We start from the raw sequence: 22021 nt of genomic DNA on the forward strand, positions 1-22021 counted from the left end.
GTTGAGATTTTTATGTAAATTAGCTGAAAGATAAATCCTAGGGGCTGAGGAGAGGTCTAACTTTCCCATAAGCTCTTGGCTTTCTGATATATAAATGCACTTGGGGCTCTGTTCCCATGGAGGAAAGGGGAGGAACTGGGTGGTGAGTGGAAGTCAACTGTGTCTGCTGAGAAAAGGAATATCCAGTTACACCAATTAGATGCCTATCTGAAAAAGTGACTTTTTTTGCACCACTAGATATCTCTTCTGCAGTTATATTGAAAACCTGCGAGATCTTTTAGTTTCAGGACAGCTTAATAAATAAATATTTTCTAATTGTGATTATGTTTTCTCATTTTAAAATGCATTTTTGTAACATTATATTTTTATTGCGCTTGCCATTCTAGACTAAATGTCCACCTTGTGCAGTATAGTTAGTCTCATTGAAAGTGTGCTATGAAGTGTTCATTAATAAGGTGTTACCATTTTCCCACAGAAACATGTTTTCATTAAATTTCCAAATTAGTTGAAATACCTAATACTATATAAAAGCAAAGGTGATAAAATAACTGTATGTCTCTTTAGTAATTTTGGAGAACAAAACTATCTTCTAAGTTATGTTATTTTAGAGCAAGGAAGGCTCTGGCTTTTCTAAGGGCCCATCTCAATGAGTACATCCTATATAATAAAAGCCGAATATGCTAAGTGTCCAGTCGACCAGTTGGCCGTTCAACCAATCAAAGTGTAATATGCTAATGATATGCTAAGGCAGCTCAACTGCTCACTATGACATGCACTGACCACCAGGGGCCAGTCAGCCATTGACCAGTCGCTGTGACATGCACTGACCACCAGGGGGCAGACGCTCTGACTGGTAGGTTAGCTTGCTGCTGGGGTTTGGCCCATCTGGACTGAGCAAGAGGGGCTGGACATGACAACACACTTCAGTTTTGTACAGCTCCCAATGAGCCCTCCCGTGGTCCCTCCCTGGCTGGCCAACCTCCCACGTCTCTCCTTGGCCTGCACCAGTGGGGTCCCTTAGCCTGGCCTGCGCCCTTTCGGCCCTTTCGCAATCCAGGACTCCTTGGGGGATGTTGGAGAGCTGGTTTCCTGATCACACCGGGAGCGCTGCTCAGCGAGAAGCCAGGCTCAAGGCTGGTGAGTGAGCGTAGCAGAGGTGGCAGGAACCTCTCCTGCCTCCGCAGCAGCGCTAAGGATGTCCCCCGAGGGTTTCCGGACTGTGAGAGGGGCACAGGCCAGGCTGAGAGACCCCCCCCCCTCCAGTTTACACATAAAAATTCAGTTTTGTTCATTGATATATTTCATTTGTATAAAATAAATATGCTGTTTATAGTAAAAACTATTAGACAACAGCAGTTTTGTTCCTATTTACACGAATTTCCTTAGGTTTTGGGAGGATGGTTTGGATGGCTAAAATAATAAAGGTATATGTGCTAGTTAGACAATGTGACTACTCAGACCAGACAAAGGAGAGTGTTACGAAGCAGACTCTTCGTAACTGGGAGAGGCAGGCCCAGTGGTAGGCAAGATTGTGTGGAAGTGAAGTCCTTATTCTCTAATGGGTGCTCCTATATCTGCCTTTGGAACATTTAGGGCACTTTCATCGTTGATGATGATACATTTTGGGTTCTGTACAATGTGTAATCATCATGTTTTAGAGTGTTTTCCCCCGTGTCATTGTGAGCTGTACAAAACTGAAGTGTGTTGTCATACAAACATAGATTCAGTTTCCATCTGAATTGTGCTTTTTCTGGTTCACACCCATTGATGCCTTTCCTGTTCCTAGTTGACCTTTTTTTTACCCAAGCTGTTTTGGTACAAGTTCCACCTCAATCAACGAGAGTGATCCTTTACCTTGTCACAGCATTGAAAAAAACTTGGACTCTGTGTTTAAGGTCAATGGTAGGTGAAAACCCAGTTTTCTAAAATGTCTTTTTAAATTATTTGGTTCATATTTGGTTCCTTGTAGCACTGCTCCCATGTTAGCAGGAAAGTCTTACACAGATCTCAAGGAAGCCTAGTCTTCTTTAATTAGCACTAGAAGTGATGTGGTTTATTGTGAGTTTGCTAAAGAATTTTTCTTTGTGCAACAAATAAGTTGCATTAGTTTGTTATTTTCAAGTACATTACCAAATTTATATAAATAAGAAAGTACTTTGTGGGAAAAGCATAGGTGTAGATTTTTAAAAATCTTTTCCTAAGGACATGTTTATTGATTTTAGAGAGAGAGGAAGGGGAGGGGAGAGGAAGGGCGGGTGGGGGTGGGGGGAGGGAAGGAGGGAGGGAGGGGGAGAGGGAGGAAGAAGAGAAGAAACATTAATGAGAGAGAGAAATATTGATCAGTTGCCTCCCATAGGTGCCCTAACCGGGAATAGAACCCATGACCTTTTGGTGTATGGGAAGACACTCCTACTGACTGAGCCACCTGGCCAGAGCACAGGTGTAGGTTTTTACAGAGCTTTTTGTCTGTAAGATTAGGACAGCCCTCTTCTGTAGTCATCTAATGTAGTTGGGGAAATTCCTCCATTCCATGGGGAATGTTTTGATGAAATTTGGTTACATATGTCTGTATGTATACATTTATTTGTTTAGCTTGTCAAAGTTCGTTCTCCTCACAATATTTTGAGGATACAATATTTATATTGTTGGAATTTATATTGTTTTATGTCTCTTGCATTATCTCATGGCCATAATGCAAGATGCATTTTACTGCAATCCTCAGGGACTTGTGGGGAGAGAGTTAACACTTATGAAGACAATCTATGTGCCAAGCACATGCCATATCTTATTTAATCACTAAAATATTCCTTAGAGGTAGATGTTATGTCTGTTTTTCAGCTGAATAATCAGTTCAAGAGGTGTTAAATAAGTTGCCCAAGGTGAGACTCGGGCTAGCTACTGTTCTCTTCTCTCTACAATATGTACCTTCTCATATTTCTAATAAAATTGTTCTGACTTTTACTCTAGATAATTGCAAAAAAAAGTGAAATCCTGTGAGTATTCTGTGCTACCAGTGAGGATTAAAATGTTTTTTTCCTTTGACATTTTCAGATACGTGCATTTTATTGTAAATGGTAACATTTTGAATATTATTGTTCCTGAAAATTAGGTTAGTAGGCAGTGTCTTCAGTGTATAAAGCTGGGAATGCGAGAAATGAAATAGTGCTGAATTTTAAATCCAATCAAAATTGTTTTATATGCATTTTGAATACTAAACAGAGCTTATTATTATAATGGTTATCACAAACTTACCTGAAACAGTCAATACATAATAAATCAAAATTGCCACACTTGTAAAGATCACAGAAAGACATATTTTTTAGTGCATTGCCTTTTAAGGAGTTTCGACTATACCCTGTGGACTGTAGGAAACCCCGGATGAACTGTCCCAGGAGGGTGGCAAGGTCAGCCTTGCCACTGTTGTAACTGTTGGGTGGAGAATGAATTTGAAAAGCCAACTTTGGAGGCATGGAGATGAGTTAAGAGATCTGGGTTGTGATTCTAGTAATAGATTATCTATTTGTAAACTAAGGAATTGCTCATGGGAATGAGCTAAGCAGGCGGATTTGGGAGATTTTAAGAAGGCAGGAAAAGGCAGGACATAGGTCTTAGTGATGAAGAGATTTCTGGCTTGGGTCCATTAGCAGAGCAAGGAGTAAAGAGGGAGACATAGGTCTGAGGGGTGGTGGAGGGACTTCAGTTATGCTAGTCCCTTCAGTTAGGACTTTGCTAACTTCAAAATATTTCAGTAGGCAGTTTAGTAAAGGGATCGAGACTCAGGATAAAGACTTTGGTTAAAGATGTTCATTTTGGAACTATAGGCTTCTGGATGACAATTGAAGACATGGGGGTAGATAAGATGGCCCAATAGGAATATGCTGATTGAGAAGAGAAGAGGTGAGAGAGTGGAGCCCTGACAGAACCACCATTTGGGGGGTTGTCCGGGGAAAGAAACCAGTAAAGAAGCCCAAGATGAAAGGGCTGTTGAGGGAAAACCTGGGGAGTGTGCTGCCATGGAACCCACGAGAAGGGAGTGGTTCGAGAAGAACAGGCAGAGGTTTCCGATGCTGGAAAGTATTCAAGAAAGCTGGAAGGTGTGATATAGCAGCAGGAGGTTCCTGGTGATCTTGGGGAGGGATGAGGATGGGAGAGACATTTCAGTGAACCGTGGAGGAAAAGGGAGGGAGGAAGAGGCCATGGGGTGTGTAGGTAAGGTTTTGAAAAAGTCTGCTGCCGAGAGCAAGTACTAGGAGGAGATGTGAGGTTAAGGAAGTGTTTTTTTTAAAGATGAGAAAAAGTTGCACAGATTTATAAGATGGTGAGTGGCTAATAGAGAGGGAAACATCAGGTCAAACCTCGGGAGACTGAAGAACTGATGGACCAAAGCCCTTCCTGTGGTAAGGAGAAGAATGGAGCAGAGCAGAGGCAGCTGCTGACCTAGCCAAGAGGCTGGACAACTCAGCCGGCAGGATGGCGGAAGGAGGAAAGCACAGCGGATGTGTGGGAGGACATAGAGGTAGCTCCGATGGTCTTAGTTTCTCTTCCAGGCAGGAGATCTTGATGTTAAAATATTAATGATATACATGAGAGGTTGCAAACTGATGGTCTGTGGGTTGGATTTAGGGATGGGTCCAGCTGGAACTGTCTTTTTAAATTTTGCAATTTAGGTAGCTTTGGGCAGGGCACTGATTTTCCGGTTTTCACAGCTACTCCGGTCCCTGCTTCATTCCATTCTTCCCTCATGCATCAGCCCAGTTCCTGGGCGACTTTGAATTTGTGACTCTGATGGAGGTGAGCTGGCTTTCTAGAATGGAAGGCATTGTGAGTTATCTTTAAACCTTCAGGAAATAAATAGTTGTGTTTAAGCAGCATAATGAGAACATAACCAAACTGAAAGGAGATGAGCATTTTATTTTTAAAGATCATGCTCTTTATTTTCACTTATTTTTAAAAAATTATAGTTGACAAGCAATATTATATTAGTTTCAGGTGTACAACATAGTGACTCAACATTTATATACCTTACAAAATGATCACAATAAGTCTAGTGACCATTTGTCATCAGACATAGTTATTATGAGATTACTGAATATATTCCCTATTCCATACATTAATGCCCATGATTTCTTTTTATAACTGGAAGTTTGTATTTCTTTTTTTAAAATATATTTTTATTGATTTCTGAGAGGAAGGGAGATGGGGGAGAGAGAGATTGAAATGTTAGTGATGAGGGAGAATCATTGATCTGTTGTCTCTTGCACACTCTACACTGGGGATCGATCCTGTAATCTGGGCGTGTGCCCTGACCAGGAATGGAACCGTGACCTCCTGGTTCGTAGGTCAACGCTCAACCACTGAGTCATGCTGGCCGGGCTAGAAGTTTGTATTTCTTAACCCACTCCCCTTCTGTGCTCATCCCCCTCCCCCATCTTCTCTGGTAAACATCAGTTTGTTCTCTGTATCTATGAGTTTGTTTCTGTTTCATGTTTGTGTTCATTTGTCTTATTTTTAGGTAGCACATGTAAGTGAAATCATATGGTGTTTGTCTTTATCCTACTTATTTCACTGAAGACCGTGGTCTTTAAATACAACCATTCCTACCTTGCCTGCAGCTTCTCCTTTTCCTCCCCACTCGAGCTGGTTCTAGTCAGCATTTCCTTCCTATTTATCAGGAGCTTTCCAGATAGTACCTCTTGCCTTGGTAATGGCCTTGCAGGTTAGAGGCTATGAGAGCTCAGGGAATTGTTGCAGGAGATCATCGAGTTTTCGTTCACACCAAGTGTGTAACTTGTCACCGTGTGCTGTTGGTGTTGGGCACAGCCCAGCTGGATGACTAGCCTTTTCTTGGGTTTTACACTCTCCATTTCTTCCCCTTGGTTTTTCTTGCTTCTGTAGAGAATGATGTTTGCAGTGTGTGAGCATTCACACTGAATTCCACCCTGATTCATGTTCCACCCTCCCTCTCTGGAGGAGAGAGCTGGCATGGAAGTGGTGGGCCCAACCATCTGGGCCACGCCCTGGATCTTGTTAGCTGTGCAACGAAGGGGCAGGCTGCCTCACCTTCTGCATCTCTATTTTCTTCTTAAGATAAAGTGTTGGTGAGAGTCATGGACTTCACCATGATAAACATGATAGTGAGGGCTGAGCAAGGCAATGTTTGCAAAGAACAGTGCCTGGTGGAGAATGTAACGTTGGAGCTCATTAGATACATACAAATGCTAAATACCTTCTATCATTTATATTGCACACTAACCCTTTTTACTCATCTTTTTCTTCTGGTGAACTGTCAATTTTATATTTTTATTTATTCACAGCCTGGATTCTTTTATAAAAAGATTTGAGCTCTTTGTATTTACAATATTGAAAGCATTGAAAACTGCAACCTTGGATATTATTAGGACTCAGTAAATGTTTTGATGGATGCTGACATTATTTCAGACCTCATTTGTCAGTTGTAGTTCTTATGTGGGGACACAGGAGGGAGAGAATGCAGGCATTTTTCACTGATTCACCGTACAAAGTGAACAGATGAAATCTGTATGTGACTTATGTTCTATAACACCGAGACACTTTGACAATCTCCTTACCTTCTTTATTTTATGGAATAACAAATGAAATAGAGAGCATTTAAGTTATGGCAATCTAGTTGCAGCCATAACCCACAATTCATTTTTTTTAAAGAAAATAAGAGAGATTATTTCTTGAAAACCAAATGTCAAAGAATTCGTTTTAACTGCTTCTGATCTTACATTAAACAAAATATTTCAAAGTGATGCATTTTTGCTTTTATTTTTATGACTGTTCCAACAACCCTTTTCCAGCCTTTCAAAGTCACTTCTTTTATAAAGGAAGCTTCACTTCCTGGGAGCAGCGCTCCAGCAGTATTACTGTGCCCTGTTCCTAAGAGGGCCGAGACATTGAAGTAAACAAAAGGAAATTAGCATTCAAAGGGGACATCATTTTGCTTTGAAAAAATCTTTTTGTAAATTACATAGAACTAGTGCCTTTTAAAATGAGGATTCTGCACCCTAAGAACACTATAAATACCATTTGGTATTAATATATTAATGGATGAAGATGCTCTGAAATGCTCCCCACACACCTTCCTCTTTCTTTTCACCTGTATGAGACGGTACATAATTAAGTTCAGGCAAACATAATGAGGAGGTGATAGAGATAGGCTTTCAAATAATTTATTTTCCATTCCATGCTTTACAGCGCTTTGTCACTATTATATCTGTCTACACCTTGAATGTCCTTCTCTGACTAATAGCTGCATAATATATTGACAATGACATCTCCAAGTGCAGGAGCACCTGAAAATAATATACACTAAATCTCAATGTATCTGCAGACGAATGGCTGCCTCATGTAATTACGAGTGGGCCTGGAGAGAGGGTGCCTTCTCTGCTGTTTTTCAGTTATTTAATGCGTCCATTGTGTTACTCAAACATTTCACCAGTTTTCTTTTTTAAAAATTTCAATGCTTAACACTTTCTTTCTTCCAACTCCTAGTATCATAAAGGTGGTTGAGACATTAACTCCCCCCTCCCCCCACCCCCTTTTTCTAATTTGATAGCTCTTTCTGAGTGCTTTGAGAAGGATATTTTAGGAGTGATAGGGCATGGGTGAGGTGAGATACTTGGCTTCCAAAACTCCAAATCCAGCTGGATTTTTCACAGCTCCCCACACTTGCGTTTCCTTGTGACTGAGGAAAACAATTAAGCAAAGTCGGGACCCAGAAACTGGGCTCTGCTCTTGCTGAGCCCCTTCCTCTGCGAATCTCTACTGTAGAGGCCCAGCTCGGAACAAAGCTCTTGATGACAATAGATTGGCAGAAAAATGTTTTGTAGGGTCACTTACATCTGTGTTCATAAGCGCATTGAGTATTTCTGACATAAATTATTTATAGCAGTCTGTGTGAATTTTCAGGTTTTACTTTTACCCATTAAAGGATTAAAGAATCCTGAAAGTGCAAGGTGCATTTTGCCTCAACTCAAGCACACTGTCTCTCCTCATTAAAAAGAAATCACCTAATTTGGAAACAGCCCAAATGCCCATCAGCAGATGAGGCGGGGGGGGGGGGGGGGAAGCTGTGGTACATCTACACAGTGGAATACTACGCAGCTGTAAAAAAGAAAGAACTCTTACCATTTGCAACAGCATGGAGGGAGCTGGAGCGTATTATGCTAAGTGAAATAAAAAAGTCAGAGAAAGAGAAATATCACATGATCTCACTCATAGGTGGAATCTAATGAAAAAAAAAAAAGCTGATGAATCAAATAGATCCAGAGACATAGAAGCATGGGACAGACTGTCAAGTCTCAGAGGGAAGGCAGGGGAGAGTGGCTGGATAGGAAGAGATTAATGAAAGAACTTGCATGCATAGATGCATAACACATGGACACAGACAATAGGATGGTGAAGGCCTGGGGTGGGGGGGGGGCAGGCTAGAAGAGGTCAATGGGGGAGAGGGGGATAAAGGGGACATATGTAATACTTTGAACAATAAAGATTTAAAGAAAAAAAGAGATATCACCCAGTACTCACTTCTGCTCCCTTTTGATGTCTGTTTTCTCATGCTGCCCACCTGGCCCCACTCATTTCATCCTGAGGCCTTTACATTCTTCCTCTGTTCCTTGTATGGCAACTGTCTTCTCAATAATCTAAAAAAGTAGATCCCAGATCTCCTGTTGTCCTCATTTTCTTTTGTTTCTTTGTAGCTATTGTGGCCTTGACCCTGTGGACCACTGTTTCCTCTAGAAAGCCTTCCTCTTTTGTCCTAACAAGACCTGGGGATTTTCAGGGTTTCCTCCTGCATGTTTGATACTCTTTCCCTCATGGCACCACCTCCCAAAGCTTCAGTCTTGCCCCTCTGTCAGTCTCCTCATGCCTTGCTCCAGGGGTGGCCCGAGGCTTTCTAGATATCTGGGACGATCTGCATTCTGTACCGCCAGCCCCTTCTTCTCAAGGCAATTCTGGTTCTGCATCTCTTCCTTCTGGGAGACCAGCTGGACTGTTCTGATGTAACTTTCTACTCATCTAAAACTGAGCTCAGCTTACTTTTGGTAAGCGATTTAGGGTAGAAACCTCGGTTACCACTTTTCCTTCATATCTGTTGGTTCAGGTTGTATTTCTGTCTCCTCTCCATCATCTTCATCCTCTGTCTGTCTATCAAATGCCTGTCAAGGTCTAGGACAGTGATGGCGAACCTATGACATGCGTGTCAGAGGTGACACGGGAACTCATTTTTTTGGGTTGATTTTTCTTTGTTAAGTGGCATTTAAGTATATAAAATAAATATCAAAAATATAAGTCTTTGTTTTACTATGGTTGCAAATATCAAAAAATTTCTATATGTGACACGGCACCAGTTAAGTTAGGGTTTTTCAAAATGCTGACACGCTGAGCTCAAAAGGTTCGTCATCACTGGTCTAGGAGGAGAGGTAAAATTTGGAGAAGGGGGGAACAGCATTTCAAGGGAGTGGAACATAAACCGAATGGGGGGCTATTGTGAGGGGCCAAGAGATACACTTGATTTGAGTACTTTGGGGATAGTTAGACAAATTTAGGAGTTAGAGAAATTTAAGCCTGATATGGGTAAAACAAGGAAATTAGACATTTTTGAGCAGAGACAATGTGGTGAAACCTGCATTAAAGAGAGATTAGTTGGGCTTTGTAAACAACTAGAGGCCAGGAAAGGCCTTGGTGTGTTGGAGATAAAGGGGTTCCAGGCTTCTAGCCTGGCAGGTTGGGGCCACCACAGGGGACCGAGAAGGTGCCTTTTTATTTCTTGAGGACATTGATGTCAGTTCTAGACATACTCAGCTTTAGGTGGCATGGAAAGGACATGTCCACTAAGCACTTGAAGACAGGAGGCTTCCCAGAACTTGTGTGAGTGCCCGGGGCCGGGGAAGGAAATTTGTGAGTCATAATTGCCTTTGCAGTTTTTACTGCTTTCCCCATTGCTCATGATTTATTCTTTGGTACTTGAATGCTGCCGCGTTATTTATGTTAATAATAAACCTCATTTATCTTGCAGATAGCTTTCTGTTAGGCTGCCATGAAATCTTCAAACTTATTTTTCTCAGTGACAAAGAAATGATTATAAGGCTTCGGCTTGTCACAGTTTCATAACTTTGGACAAATTTATTGCTGTGAGTTAAGTACATTAAGATGAACATTTCACAGGTACTAATGGCGTCTCAGGGTAATCGATTGCAGGCAGCTTGAATTTGTGAGCCCTGTGGGAAAAGCTCCGTCAAAGATTTTCTCTAAACACATAAAAGGATGTTTTAGGGTTGTCATCCCGTGGTCAGATTTTTTCATGGGAAGGCATGGTGGTCATGACGCTGGCAGAGTCATAATGGACCTTTGCCTTTTTATTTCTTTGTGGTACAAACGTTATTAGCACACCTGAGGCCACATCCACCCACACCCACAGAGACCTCTGTGGTTGGGGAGTGGCAGGTGCGGGGGAGAATAGAAGTGAGGAGAGACTCAGCTTTAATGGTTGGAGAGAACCACCTTTCCCTACTCGGACAGAGCTGAGTTGGGAGGGAGCCAAAGCCTTTGGTCTTTTGAGAGAATCAGTGAAGGGAGAGTGGAAAACCGCCCATTGTTTCCGTTGAGGAAGAAATCTTGTTCCCTTCCCCCGCCCCCCCCAACTACTGTTGTCGGTACCATAGTTGGAGTTTGGGTTCAAACTGCTAGAAGCAGCCCCTGTGCCACCTGCTGTGCTCTGTGTTTACGAGGTTCCAGAAGGTCTTAGTGAGGCTGAGTCCTGCCTGGGGTCATCTCCAGGCCAATGGACCCTAAAGGAGCGAAGTGACTGAGTAGGGTGGGGCCGTGGGAGTCTAGGCAGCAGAGATAGTAGTAGCTCTATTTAACCCTTATACTCCTTAGAAATGCTAAGGGGCCTTTGTATACTTGGTCCTTCCTACAAATGGGTAAGCTGCTTTCCATTCTCACAATGTATGAGCCTGCTTCAATGCCTTTGCTGGCTGCATATAACTAATGCTAAGGACAACAAAATGTGATAAGAGTATAGGAATAGAGCCGTGGACGGTTTGGCTCAGTGGATAGAGCATCGGCCTACAGACTGAAAGGTCCCGGATTTGATTCCGGTCAAGGGCACATGTCCTGGTTGCGGGCTCAATCCCCCGTAGGGGGCATGCTGGAGGCAGCCAATCAATGATTCTCATCATTGATGTTTCTCTCTCTCCCTCTCCCTTCTCTGAAATCAATAAAAAGATATATTTTTTAAAAAAGAGTATAGGAATAGAGAGAGTACCAGGGGAGGTCAGAAAAAGGTGTGGAGAAGCCAAGCTTTTAAGATATAACACTCCTTATGTTAGACTGATGCTCAAAGAAGTTAGTGCCTTGTGGAGTTCACAGAGCTGAAGAGTTGTGGAACTGAAACAGGAATCTGATTCCCACCTCAGAGGTCTTTTCCGAGAGCCTGTTGTCTCTAAGAATCCATCAGTGGAGTTGCAGTGTGGCGTGTTTCTGCCTCTGCATTCTGACTGCTGCTGTAGACCAGACTCGCCCAGAGCCCATCTCATTGCAGTTCATCTTCCAGCTCCCCGGCCTGATTATAGCGTCTGCTTGGACCTCTGCTAAGCCTCCCTTAGACTCAGTGGGCCACTTCATTTTCTAAGCCATATTCGTAGTGCCATATGTCTTTCCATTCAAAACCGTCCTATATACTAAAAGCTCAGTGACCGAACGGCAGAACAACTGGTAGACCAGTCGCTATGGCGCACACTGACCACCAGGGTGGCAGACACTCAACGCAGGAGCTGCCCCGTGGTGGTCAGTGTGCTCCCACAGTGGGAGCACCGCTTGGCTGACTGGGATGAGCGGCTGCTCCCGCTACAAACCCCAGGCTGACGGGTAGGAACCCGGGCTGCAATCTTTGTCTCCTCGCCCCAGGCTCCGGCTCCTCCTCCTCCTCCTCCTCCTCCTCGCTTCCTGTTGCCACCTCTGGATGCCCATAGGCCATGCAGTGCCGCTGGGCTCATAGAGCTGACCCTGGAGGCTGGGGGCCAAGTTCAGAGGCTGGGAGGCGGGTTCATGGCCGCTGCAGGACTGAGGCCTTCTCTGCTGCCTCTCAGTGCTATTGTCCCTAGGCCCGGCCTGACTGGGTTCCCTGGAGAGGCGAGTGCTCTGGCTCCACGGAAGATGCCGGATCAGGGAGCAGCTGCTCAGAGGGTGGGTCCACAGCCACTAGGCTGACCTGAATGAGTGTCACTCCCACAGGGGGCTGATCCCCACAGGCCACGTCGCCCACCAGTGCACGAATCCCGTGCACTGGGCCTCTAGTGTGTCTATATTTTTAAATAAATTACATTCATGAACTAATATGTATTTTCTTTCTATCATTTATCTCTTTATATATCTACCTCCTATCAAATCTATTTTATGAAGCATAGGAAACTTGAAATACAAAAGGCTTTGGATAAAAATAAACGTCAGTAAAAGTTCTAATATGTTCCTTCTGATCATCAGTGGATTGTTGTGTTCCCATTTCCCTTCCCTAAAAGAACCGTGTTTACTGTTAGGAGAATAAATTCCAAATATTGTAATTTTAATTGTTAGAGCCATGTCTTTATTCCCGTTGCTACTAGCCTTGTTCAGATTAAAATCTCCATTCATCTTTATACTTTTTAAAATTTGTTTGCACAACCTGTATTAGTCAGGGTTCTCCAGAGAAACAGATATATATCTAAACAGGTCTATGTCTACTTCTATGTCTATATCTACGTCTACGTCTATGTATGTCTGTCTATATCTATGTCTGTGTCTATCTACCTATCTATTTATTGAGAGATGACAAATTAAGATTTATTTTAAGGAACTGGCTCATGTGATTGTGGAAACTGGCAAATCTGAAAACTTCAGGGCAGGCCATAGACTAGAACAGCCGTGGGCAAACTACCCGTTCGGCTGTTCTATCCGGCCCGCGGAGCCGAAAGAGCGGAGGGTTCTTTTGCTCTCCCCTCTGCTCCTTCACCAGCAGCAGTGCTAACATGTATTAGTTCACACAAACACTCCATCCATGCTTTTGTTCCGGCCCTCCGGTCCAGTTTAAGAACCCATTGTGGCCCTCGAGTCAAAAAGTTTGCCCACCCCTGGACTAGAAGCTGAGGTGGAATTTTTATGTTATTATCTGGAGGTAGAATTGCTTCTCCTTTGGGGGACCTCAACCACGTTATGGAAGGTAACCTGCTCTACTCAAAGTTTACTGATTTAAAGGTTATATCTAAAAAAAAATGCCGTCATAGCAACATCTAGACTAGCGGTTCTCAACCTGTGGGTTGCGACTCCTTTGGCGGTCGAACGACCCTTTCACAGGGGTCGCCTAAGACCATCCTGCATATCAGATATTTACATTACGATTCATAACAGTAGCAACATTACAGTTATGAAGTAACAATGAAAATAATTTTATGGTTGGGGTCACAACATGAGGAACTGTATTTAAAGGGCCAGAAGGTTGAGAACCACTGAGGCAGATGTTTGACCAAACAGCTGGGCACTGTAGACTAGCCACGTTGGCACATAAAATTTACCATCCCACACCCCTATCATGGAACTTTTGTGGTAGCCTCCCAGGTCTCACACGTCCAGTTCACCCCCACACTGCCAGAAGGACCTCTGAAGGAAAGACATTGGTATGGAGAGTTTGTTTGGGTCTAAACAGCATAAGTAATGATAATATTCACTGCAATATTAACTCGTGATTCCCAAAACACAGTCATGATAAAATTGAAGGCTCTGTGCAATCTGAACCCCTCTAGCTTTCTAGCCTCATCTTTCCTGTCACTGCCAGCCTTACGTACCCTTTAGTTACCCACAAGCCACTCTAGTTATTCAAATGCACTGATCATTTTTCTGTATCTACATGGCTTTGCTTTATGGAACAGAGCAACACTAACATAAGGCAAAGTACAAGATGATAGGAAGAAGGGACTGTGGGAGTGCAGAAATTGATGTAAACAATTCAAGCTTTTGAGATCTGAAAAGCTTCATTAAGGTGAGGGAAAGGTGAGATAAATGGTGTTTGGGCTGAATTGTGCTCCCCGCTGATTCGTATGTTGAAGTCTTAACTCTTAGTACATCAGAAGGTGACCATATTTAGAGACAGGATCTTTGTGGAGGTAATTTGGTTAAAATGAGGTTGTTAGGATGGGCCCTAATCCAGTATGACTGGTGTCCTTATAAAAAGAGGAAATTTGGACATAGATATGCCCAGAGAAAAGACGATATGAGGACGCAAGGAAAAGGCAGCCATGTACAAGCAAGGAGAGAGGCCTCAGAAGAAACCAAACCTGCTGACACCTTGATGTTGGACTCCAGCCCTCAGAACTGTGAGAAAACAAACTATTTGTTGTTTGCACCACCCAGTCTGTGGTACTTTGGCAGCCCTAGCAGACAGGTGGAGTGAGGAAGAGCTCGGGGAGCACAGAGTGAGCTAACACTGAGAGACAAGAAACTGGAGAGTGTTATTATGTTTGTGGATTGTGCATCTGAGTTACTACTACATATAATTAAATACGTAGTATTTACATAGGTTACAGCTCGTTTCCAGAATGTGTCAGGAATTTGCTTGGTAATTGAAATAACCATCGGTACTAGCAACATGACTGATAACTGTTGATGTTGACCTTGATCACCTGGCTCAGGTAGTATTTGTCAGATTTCTCCACTGTAAAGTTAATCTTCTGTATTATACTCTTTAAAAAAAAAATCCTATCCAAGGTTATGTTTTTATTGATTTCGAGAGAGAGACAAAGGGGGTGGAGGGAGGGAGAGAGAGGATATATAGAGAGAAACATTGATCAGTTGCCTTCTGTATGCACCCTGTCTGGGGATTAAACCCGCAACCTTTTGGTGTATGGGAAAATGCTCCAACCAACTGAGCCACCCCACCAGGCTGTACTACACTCTTGGAAATGAAGCCACCATGTGCAGCACACACTTATGGAGTGGGTACCCTTACATTTTCAAACACAAAAAAAATGTGCACCAGATTTTGAAGAGTTGGTGTGAGTGATGATGTTGCTGGATTGTGAGGGGTGACAAAAAAGAAAAAAAAAGAGACCATTCTTTTTTGGTTTATTTGTTTTGTATCAGAAAATATACCCCATAATGTGGCTATGAGAAGAAAAATGTTGATTTGAACTTTGTCATTTGTCGAATAAAATTAGATTTCAACCGTGGGCCTTCTTTGTTGATTTAACTAAGGCAGTCAGTTCTTATCTACACCTCTGTACACTTATCTGTACCACTGGGACGGCTATGCTATTGTTGCAGCCAGAAAAGGAAAGATTAAAATTGGTCGGTCTTTCATTATTAACGGAAAGGTTATAAAACATTGTTTTCTTAAAGACAGTGCCTTGACAGTTAAATTTATTGGGCAGTCATAGTCCTTGTGGATTTTTCAGAGCCTGACCTACCCTTATCTTGGGTATACTAGTAGCCTTTTCCTAGGCTACCGTTTCTATTACATATGGGCAGAAGACTTCATTACCTCCCTCTGGTGGTCAGCTTTATAATTTCAGAATCTTGGACAAATTTAGCAGGAAAAAAACCACCAAATTTGTGGCAATCCTCATGATAATTTCCCATAATATTTTAATATGGATGCTAAAATGACCTGGTGATTGAATTGTAGCTATGGATTTTTGGATTAGAACTAATGTTTAAATGAGGCAGTATTTTAAGGTGGTAAGTAATTATGATTAAAAGCTAGAGTGACGAAGATCGTATTCTAGGTAGAGGCTTACCTAGATACTCTTATACGAAGAACCTCAGTGGCCATTTAATTTTAGCCAGGGAATTGAATTTGGCTTCTTGCAAGTGTTTTATCAGGCTGTAGGAACAAGTGCATATTCTAGATAAACCTGAAAGCTACAAAGCTTTGTGCGGCCAGGAGTGAGGGAGTCCTCTGGAGCATTGTTTGTCATTCCTTCACCGATTAAACTTTATCTCCACTGCCGGAAATGGCCTTCTTTTAGAGCTCCACATCAGCATTTTTTATTTCACCATGGCTTTGAAAAGATGCAGTATTTTTTATAGGATCCTATCTCTGGATATGCTTAGGGTGGGGTGCCTTTATTCTGCCAAGGGCCATTTGCATATTTATAGCATTATTCACGGGCCACACAAAATTATCAACTTAAAAACTAGCCTGCTACAATTTGTCATACGTTTAGTGAAATCACCCCGAATGCCTTGGCAGGGCCAGACCAAATTATTTCCCTGGCTTAGAAGGTTGAAATAATTTACCAGAATTTGAGACAGGGTTTGCCTTATTCTTGATGGAAATACTGCAGGCACTAATCCTTTGCGTTCTAGTGTTTGTACCATTGAGATCCAGAGGGTATGACATTTAAAGAAAGGCAACCAAATCAGTGGGAAATTTGCCAGTCTCCTTCGATGTGGTCCTGATCAGGATTGAAGCACAACTGGAGAGGCAGCAAGCCACTAAGCATTGCTTCTGCTCAGAAGTGAGAAGGAAGAAATTCCTACAGGGGGATTGCTGTGTTAAGGCAGTAGTCTATTAGTGTCTCTTGGTGGTACCCTTGTTGCTTATGACACCATATACACATGGTTACTGAAGGTTGATCTGTCTTGGTTTTCCTCTATGGGGGGGACATTAAGTAACGAGGCCACCTGTCTGTTGTTGCTCACCCAGTTGCATCTGATCCACTGGAACTCCACCCTGTTTGGCAGTATTGACGAGGCTGTGGGGAAGCCGCATGGAATCGCCATCATCGCTTTGTTTGTTCAGGTAAATGGTCTCCTATGATTGTTGAATTGTTCAAATGCTTGTTTCCAATTCATTTTGCAAGATAGATATATACTTACGAAATGATCACCATGATAAGTCTCTAATAATCATCTGTCACCACACAAAATGTTGACAGTAATATTGACTGTATCCCCATGCTGTATCCTGTACCCTTCTTACTTACTTATTTTCTAACCGGAAGAGCGTACCTCTTAATCCCCTTCACCTTTTTTGCCCATACCTCCACCCCTCTGCCCCCAGAAAACCATCAGTTTGTTCTTTGTATCTGAGCCTGTTTCTGTTTTATTTGTTTGTTTTAGAATTCACATATAAGTGAAATGATACAGTATTAGTCTTTCTCTGTCTGACGTATTTCATTCAGCCTAATACCCTCTAGGTCTATCAATAGTCACTTAGTTGGCATACATATCTTGGCTATTGTAAACAATACTGCAGTAAAATTAGGGTTGCATATCTTTTCTAATTAGTGTTCTCATTTCTTTGTGGCTATATACCCAGAAGTGGTATTGCTAGATCATATGGTAGTTCTATTTTTAACATTTTGAGGGGCTTCCATACTATTTTCTGTCGTGGCTGCACTAATTTACAATGCCACCAACAGTGCACGAGGGTTCCTTTTTGTCCACATTCTTGTGAATACTTGTTATTTATTATCTTTTAGATAATAGCCATTCTGACAGGTGTGAGGTGGTATCTTGTGGTTGTTTTGATTTGTATTTCCCTGATGATTAGTGATGTTGAGTATCTTTTCATTTGCCTGTTGGTCATCTGTATGTTATCTTTGGAAAAATGCCCATTTAGATAATCTCCCCATTTTTAAATCATTTTTTTATATTGAGTTATATACATTCTTTGTATACTTTAGACACTAACCCCTTATTGGATATATTTGCAAATATCTCCTCCCATTCAATAGGTTGACTTTTTGTTTTGTTGATGGTTTCCTTCACTGTGCAAAAAGTTTTTAGTTTGATATAGTCCCATTTATTTTTGCTTTTGTTGCTCTTGTCTGAGGTGACAGATCCAAAAAAAAAATATTGCTATGACTGATGTCAAAGAGTCTATTGACTATGTTTCTTCTAGGAGTTTTATGGTTTCATGTCTTACTTTTAAGCCTTTAATACATTTTTAGTTCATTTTTGTATACGGCATAATAAAGTGGTTCTGTCTCATTCTTTTGCATGTAGCTGTCCAATTTTCCCAACACTGTCAATTGAAGAGACTGTCTTTTCTCCATTGTATATCCTTGCTTTCTTTGTCGTAGATTAATTGACCATATATGTAGGTTTATTTCTGGGCTCGTTACAATGTTCCTTTAGTCTATGTGTCTGTTTTGGTATGAGTACCATCCTGTTTTGATTATTTTAGCTTTGTAGTATACTTTGAAATTAGGAAGCATGATATCTCTAGCTTTGTTCTCCTTTCTCAAGATTGCTGTTTGGGGTCTTTTGTAGATGTTTTTGTTTGTGGGAGGAGATGAGCTCAGGGTTTTTCTATACTGCCATCTTGAACTGGAACCCAGAGTATTTGTTGGTCTCCCTTAAATTTTAGTAGTGGTGACATTAAACACATGTACAGAGAACACTGACAATTTAAAAGTAGGGAACTTGGTCTTTGTGGGTCAGGAGAGAGCAGTCATATTCATTAGTAGAAACTGGTTCATTTACTTGTTAGATATTTTTTTCAGAGTGCCATTGAGGGCCTTGGGAGAAACGATTTAAAAAATGTGTTCTGAAAGCAGAGGAAAAAGAATTTGAAAATATTTGTGGACTCTGGCTTATTGCAAAATCTAAGAAAAATCAATAATGCAATCCTGTAGTGGATTTCTTTTGTTCTTTGCTATTAATAATTTTCACTCCAAGATGATTTGAAGTGCCTTATAGAAAACATGGATAAAATAAGACGGGCAAAGACCTTGATAGATATAGTTAATATAAAGTTGGGATTTGATCTCTGTGGTGGACAAAGTATATTATATAAATTGAGTGAAATGTACAAAAGTGGACCATATGCTTTCAGAGGTAAAAATTTAATCGAAGGTGAATGATGGCCAGAGGGAAGGAGGGGCAGAGGCAGTGGGCAAAGTGGGGTGTGGGGGTAGGGACATGTGTAGTTGTGTCAAAAATAAAAATATAAAAATAAAGTTATAAAAACAAAACAAAAAATACACCCCCCAAATGAATCTAATTCCTAAGATGAATCTTTTTAACTTTGTCTTATTATATACTTGATGTGAAAGAAGACTTAGAGGTGAAGGAAACCCTGGACATTTTAGCCTTTTTCCTCCTCTATCTTACAGAAGAGAAATGAAGGGCAAGAGAGGTCAAGTCAGTGTTTATAGTCATACAGCGATTTAATGTCACCAATTGGCACCAGAAACCATTCTTCCACTCTGTTGTTTCAGTGTCTCATTCTTTAAAAAAATAAAAATAGGAATACCAATGACCAAGTGGTCATATATGGAAGGGAAGGCACAGTTAGAGCATTGGGTGGAAAGCCAAGACTTTTGAAACCAGCACGAGTATTTCCAGGAACACGCTCAATATTGGAGGCAAGGGGAAGTCTGAGAGCATGCACACTTGTTCTAACTTTCCATACGTTTGCTGTGAGGAAAAATTCTGGTTATCTCTGTGACAGTGCCTTTCAGGAGAAAGTAAAATTACACAAACTTGAAAGCAAAATTTCATGAAGGAAAAAAGGACTGATAAGGATTGTCAGTTGGAGCAGAGAGGAAAGGGACTGTAGTTCACCCAGGGTGTCACACTTGGGTGAGAAAATGGGGGAAAGGGGACTCAGGGCAGTGAGTCTAGATGTCCCTTTCAAGGAGTTTGACTCAAGAAAAGAAAGACAAAAGGGATAATAACTTGGGGATGTACAGTGAAGGCCCGTTTGTTTCATTTTTGAGATTTGCCTGTGTTTTTATTCCGAGCAAAAAGAGGTAGTGAGGGTGTCAGGTTTAAAAATACTGGCAAGAAAGGGGATAATGGACATAGGAAAGTCCTGGAGGGGGCAGGAGGGCATGGGATGGAGAGCATATGGCATATGTGTATGGACTAACCTTGGGTAACCACCCTTTATTCAAAATAGAGGCCCAAAGGAAGAGGTGGGTAGAAAGGGGATGAATTTGTAGGTGGAAAAGGAAGGAAATTAGGGAAGTTCATGCCTGATGACCTTTATTATCTCTGAGAAAGGAAAGCAAAATTATTTATAGAGCAAAGGAAATGTGGATTTGGAATTGGGTTTTGGAATAGCCCAAAGAAGAATGATAATAGACTTGACAGTTGGTGTGGGAGACCCACATGAGCCTGGTTATCTCAGATTGTACAGGACAGTGTACAGTGGATGGTTCTCAATCCAGGTAGAGGAGCAGAGGATTCTAGCAAATTGTTCCACTGATCTGTTACATAGCAGATGATTCAGGAGGACAAAAGGATTAGATAATGGAGAGTGTTTGCAAAGGTGTCAGTCAGTATAGGCAGGAAGGGAAGGAGACCAAGCCAAGAGTTGGCTCCTTGTGCTCCATTAATGGGAAAAGAGGCAAGAGGGGAGAGCTGGACAGGTGAGAAGTTTTCAGAGTGAAAACAAATCCAGGGTGCGTTCCCAGGGTGGTTTGCAGAGGTAGGATGGGGCTGAGGGTAAAGAGACATGCCAGGAGGGGACGGGTCACTAGCGTGGATGATGAAGTCCTCCAGAGTGATGGCAGGGGGTGATGACCGCGAGGGAGTGACCAGTGTGTCAGTAAATGACAAGAAGAAAATGATAGCGACAGTGGCGGGTGGTCCACTCAGAGGACAGCCTATGCGTATGGGCCTGACGGTAAAAGCAGGGCACTGACCACAGCTTCAGTCTCATGTGAGGGAGCTGCACAGTGTCCAGTCCAAGCCTGGGAGAGCTGTGACCTTGTGTGGACCCGAGGGCGTCCACATGGACCAGGACGTGGTAGAAGAGCTTGTCAAAGATGCGGAATTACCCTATCTCAGAGGGCATAGTGCAGTGGTTCTCAACCTTCTGGCCCTTTAAATACAGTTCCTCATGTTGTGACCCAGCCATAAAATTGTTTTCGTTGCTACTTCATAACTGTAATGTTGCTACTGTTATGAATCGTAATGTAAATATCTGATATGCAGGATGGTCTTAGGCGACCCCTATGAAAGGGTCGTTCGACCGCCAAAGGGGTCGCGACCCACAGGTTGAGAACCGCTGGCATAGTGGGAAATGAGGGGAGGTGGAAAAATGCAAGGCAATGAAGAGCTGAAATTCTAGGAGAGGAAAGTGACCAGAGGGCTTGCATTTTGGGTGGTGGTGAAAGATGGCAAAGGTGAGAGGTAAGAAGTGAATTGGTCTCCTAGCTCCTGGTGGACTCTTGGCACCAGGTGTGTTGTCACCTCGGTTACTGTAGATTTTAGGGGTTGGGGTGTGCAGAGTGTCATCTGTACTTGCTTTTTGGTGCTTGTAACCTCTTCAGATAAAAATCTGGCAGAGAAGGGAAGGGAAGAGATGGGATAGTAGCTCGAGTTTGTGGCTGGATACAAAGCTTTGCCCACAAAGTGAAGAACCTCTGTAGACTGAAGGGGCCAGTGATAGTTATTGAGTGCTGCTATATGTAAGAACTTACTTGATGCTGTATGGCTTTCTGAGTAAGAACAATATGGGTGATATTAATTGACTTACATTGCACTATGCCCTGGTCTAAGGTATCTGTTTGGTTTAGTCTTATCTTCAACCCCATCGCTTTTATCCTCCGCACTGTATAGATGAGGCATAGAGGTTAAGTAAACTTGCTCAAGGCTGAAAAGTGAGTCAGAGTCAGAACTCAGGCATCCAACCCACATGACCTTGCTCCTGAAACACTACTTTATGTGGCCTTTCAACATTCACATGCGGACTCTTCGGAGTTATCATGTGACGGAGATGCAGGAAATGAAAACAGCTCTAGGCAAAGACATACAAATGCTACACCACAGTTAAACCAATAAGACAAAGAAGGGCCCATGTCGGCTTTTGCACTCAGGAACTCAGTTGCCTCAGGTATTTTTTTCACCAGAGAATTTATTTCCTGTTTTTAGAGCCTCCCTCAGGAATGGCAAACACTTGGAAAGTAAAGTCTTAATTATTGTTAACTGATTGGCATATCTTAGATTGTGCAGATTTCGTCTCTTTTCTTTCCTCCTTGATGCCTTTCCACTAGCATGTTTCACAGTT

At 42.2% G+C, this 22021-nt stretch overlaps 1 protein-coding gene across 5 annotated transcripts in view; it reads left to right on the forward strand.

The window, feature by feature from the left end:
- Positions 1-22021, forward strand: part of CA8 (carbonic anhydrase 8) — a 95482-nt gene that overhangs the window by 30016 nt on the left and 43445 nt on the right. For all 5 annotated transcript variants that reach the window (XR_009449701.1, XR_009449700.1, XM_059673118.1 and 2 more), the window contains exon 4: positions 16703-16798. Coding sequence is in view for 3 of the 5 variants with exons in the window: in XM_059673118.1 (XP_059529101.1) it covers positions 16703-16798 (96 nt within the window). In the remaining 2 variants the exon portion in view is untranslated. The remainder of the gene's footprint in view (positions 1-16702; positions 16799-22021) is intronic.

Source organism: Myotis daubentonii, chromosome 17 (genome assembly GCF_963259705.1).
Source record: "Myotis daubentonii chromosome 17, mMyoDau2.1, whole genome shotgun sequence".
Classification (NCBI taxonomy): Eukaryota; Metazoa; Chordata; class Mammalia; order Chiroptera; family Vespertilionidae; genus Myotis; species Myotis daubentonii.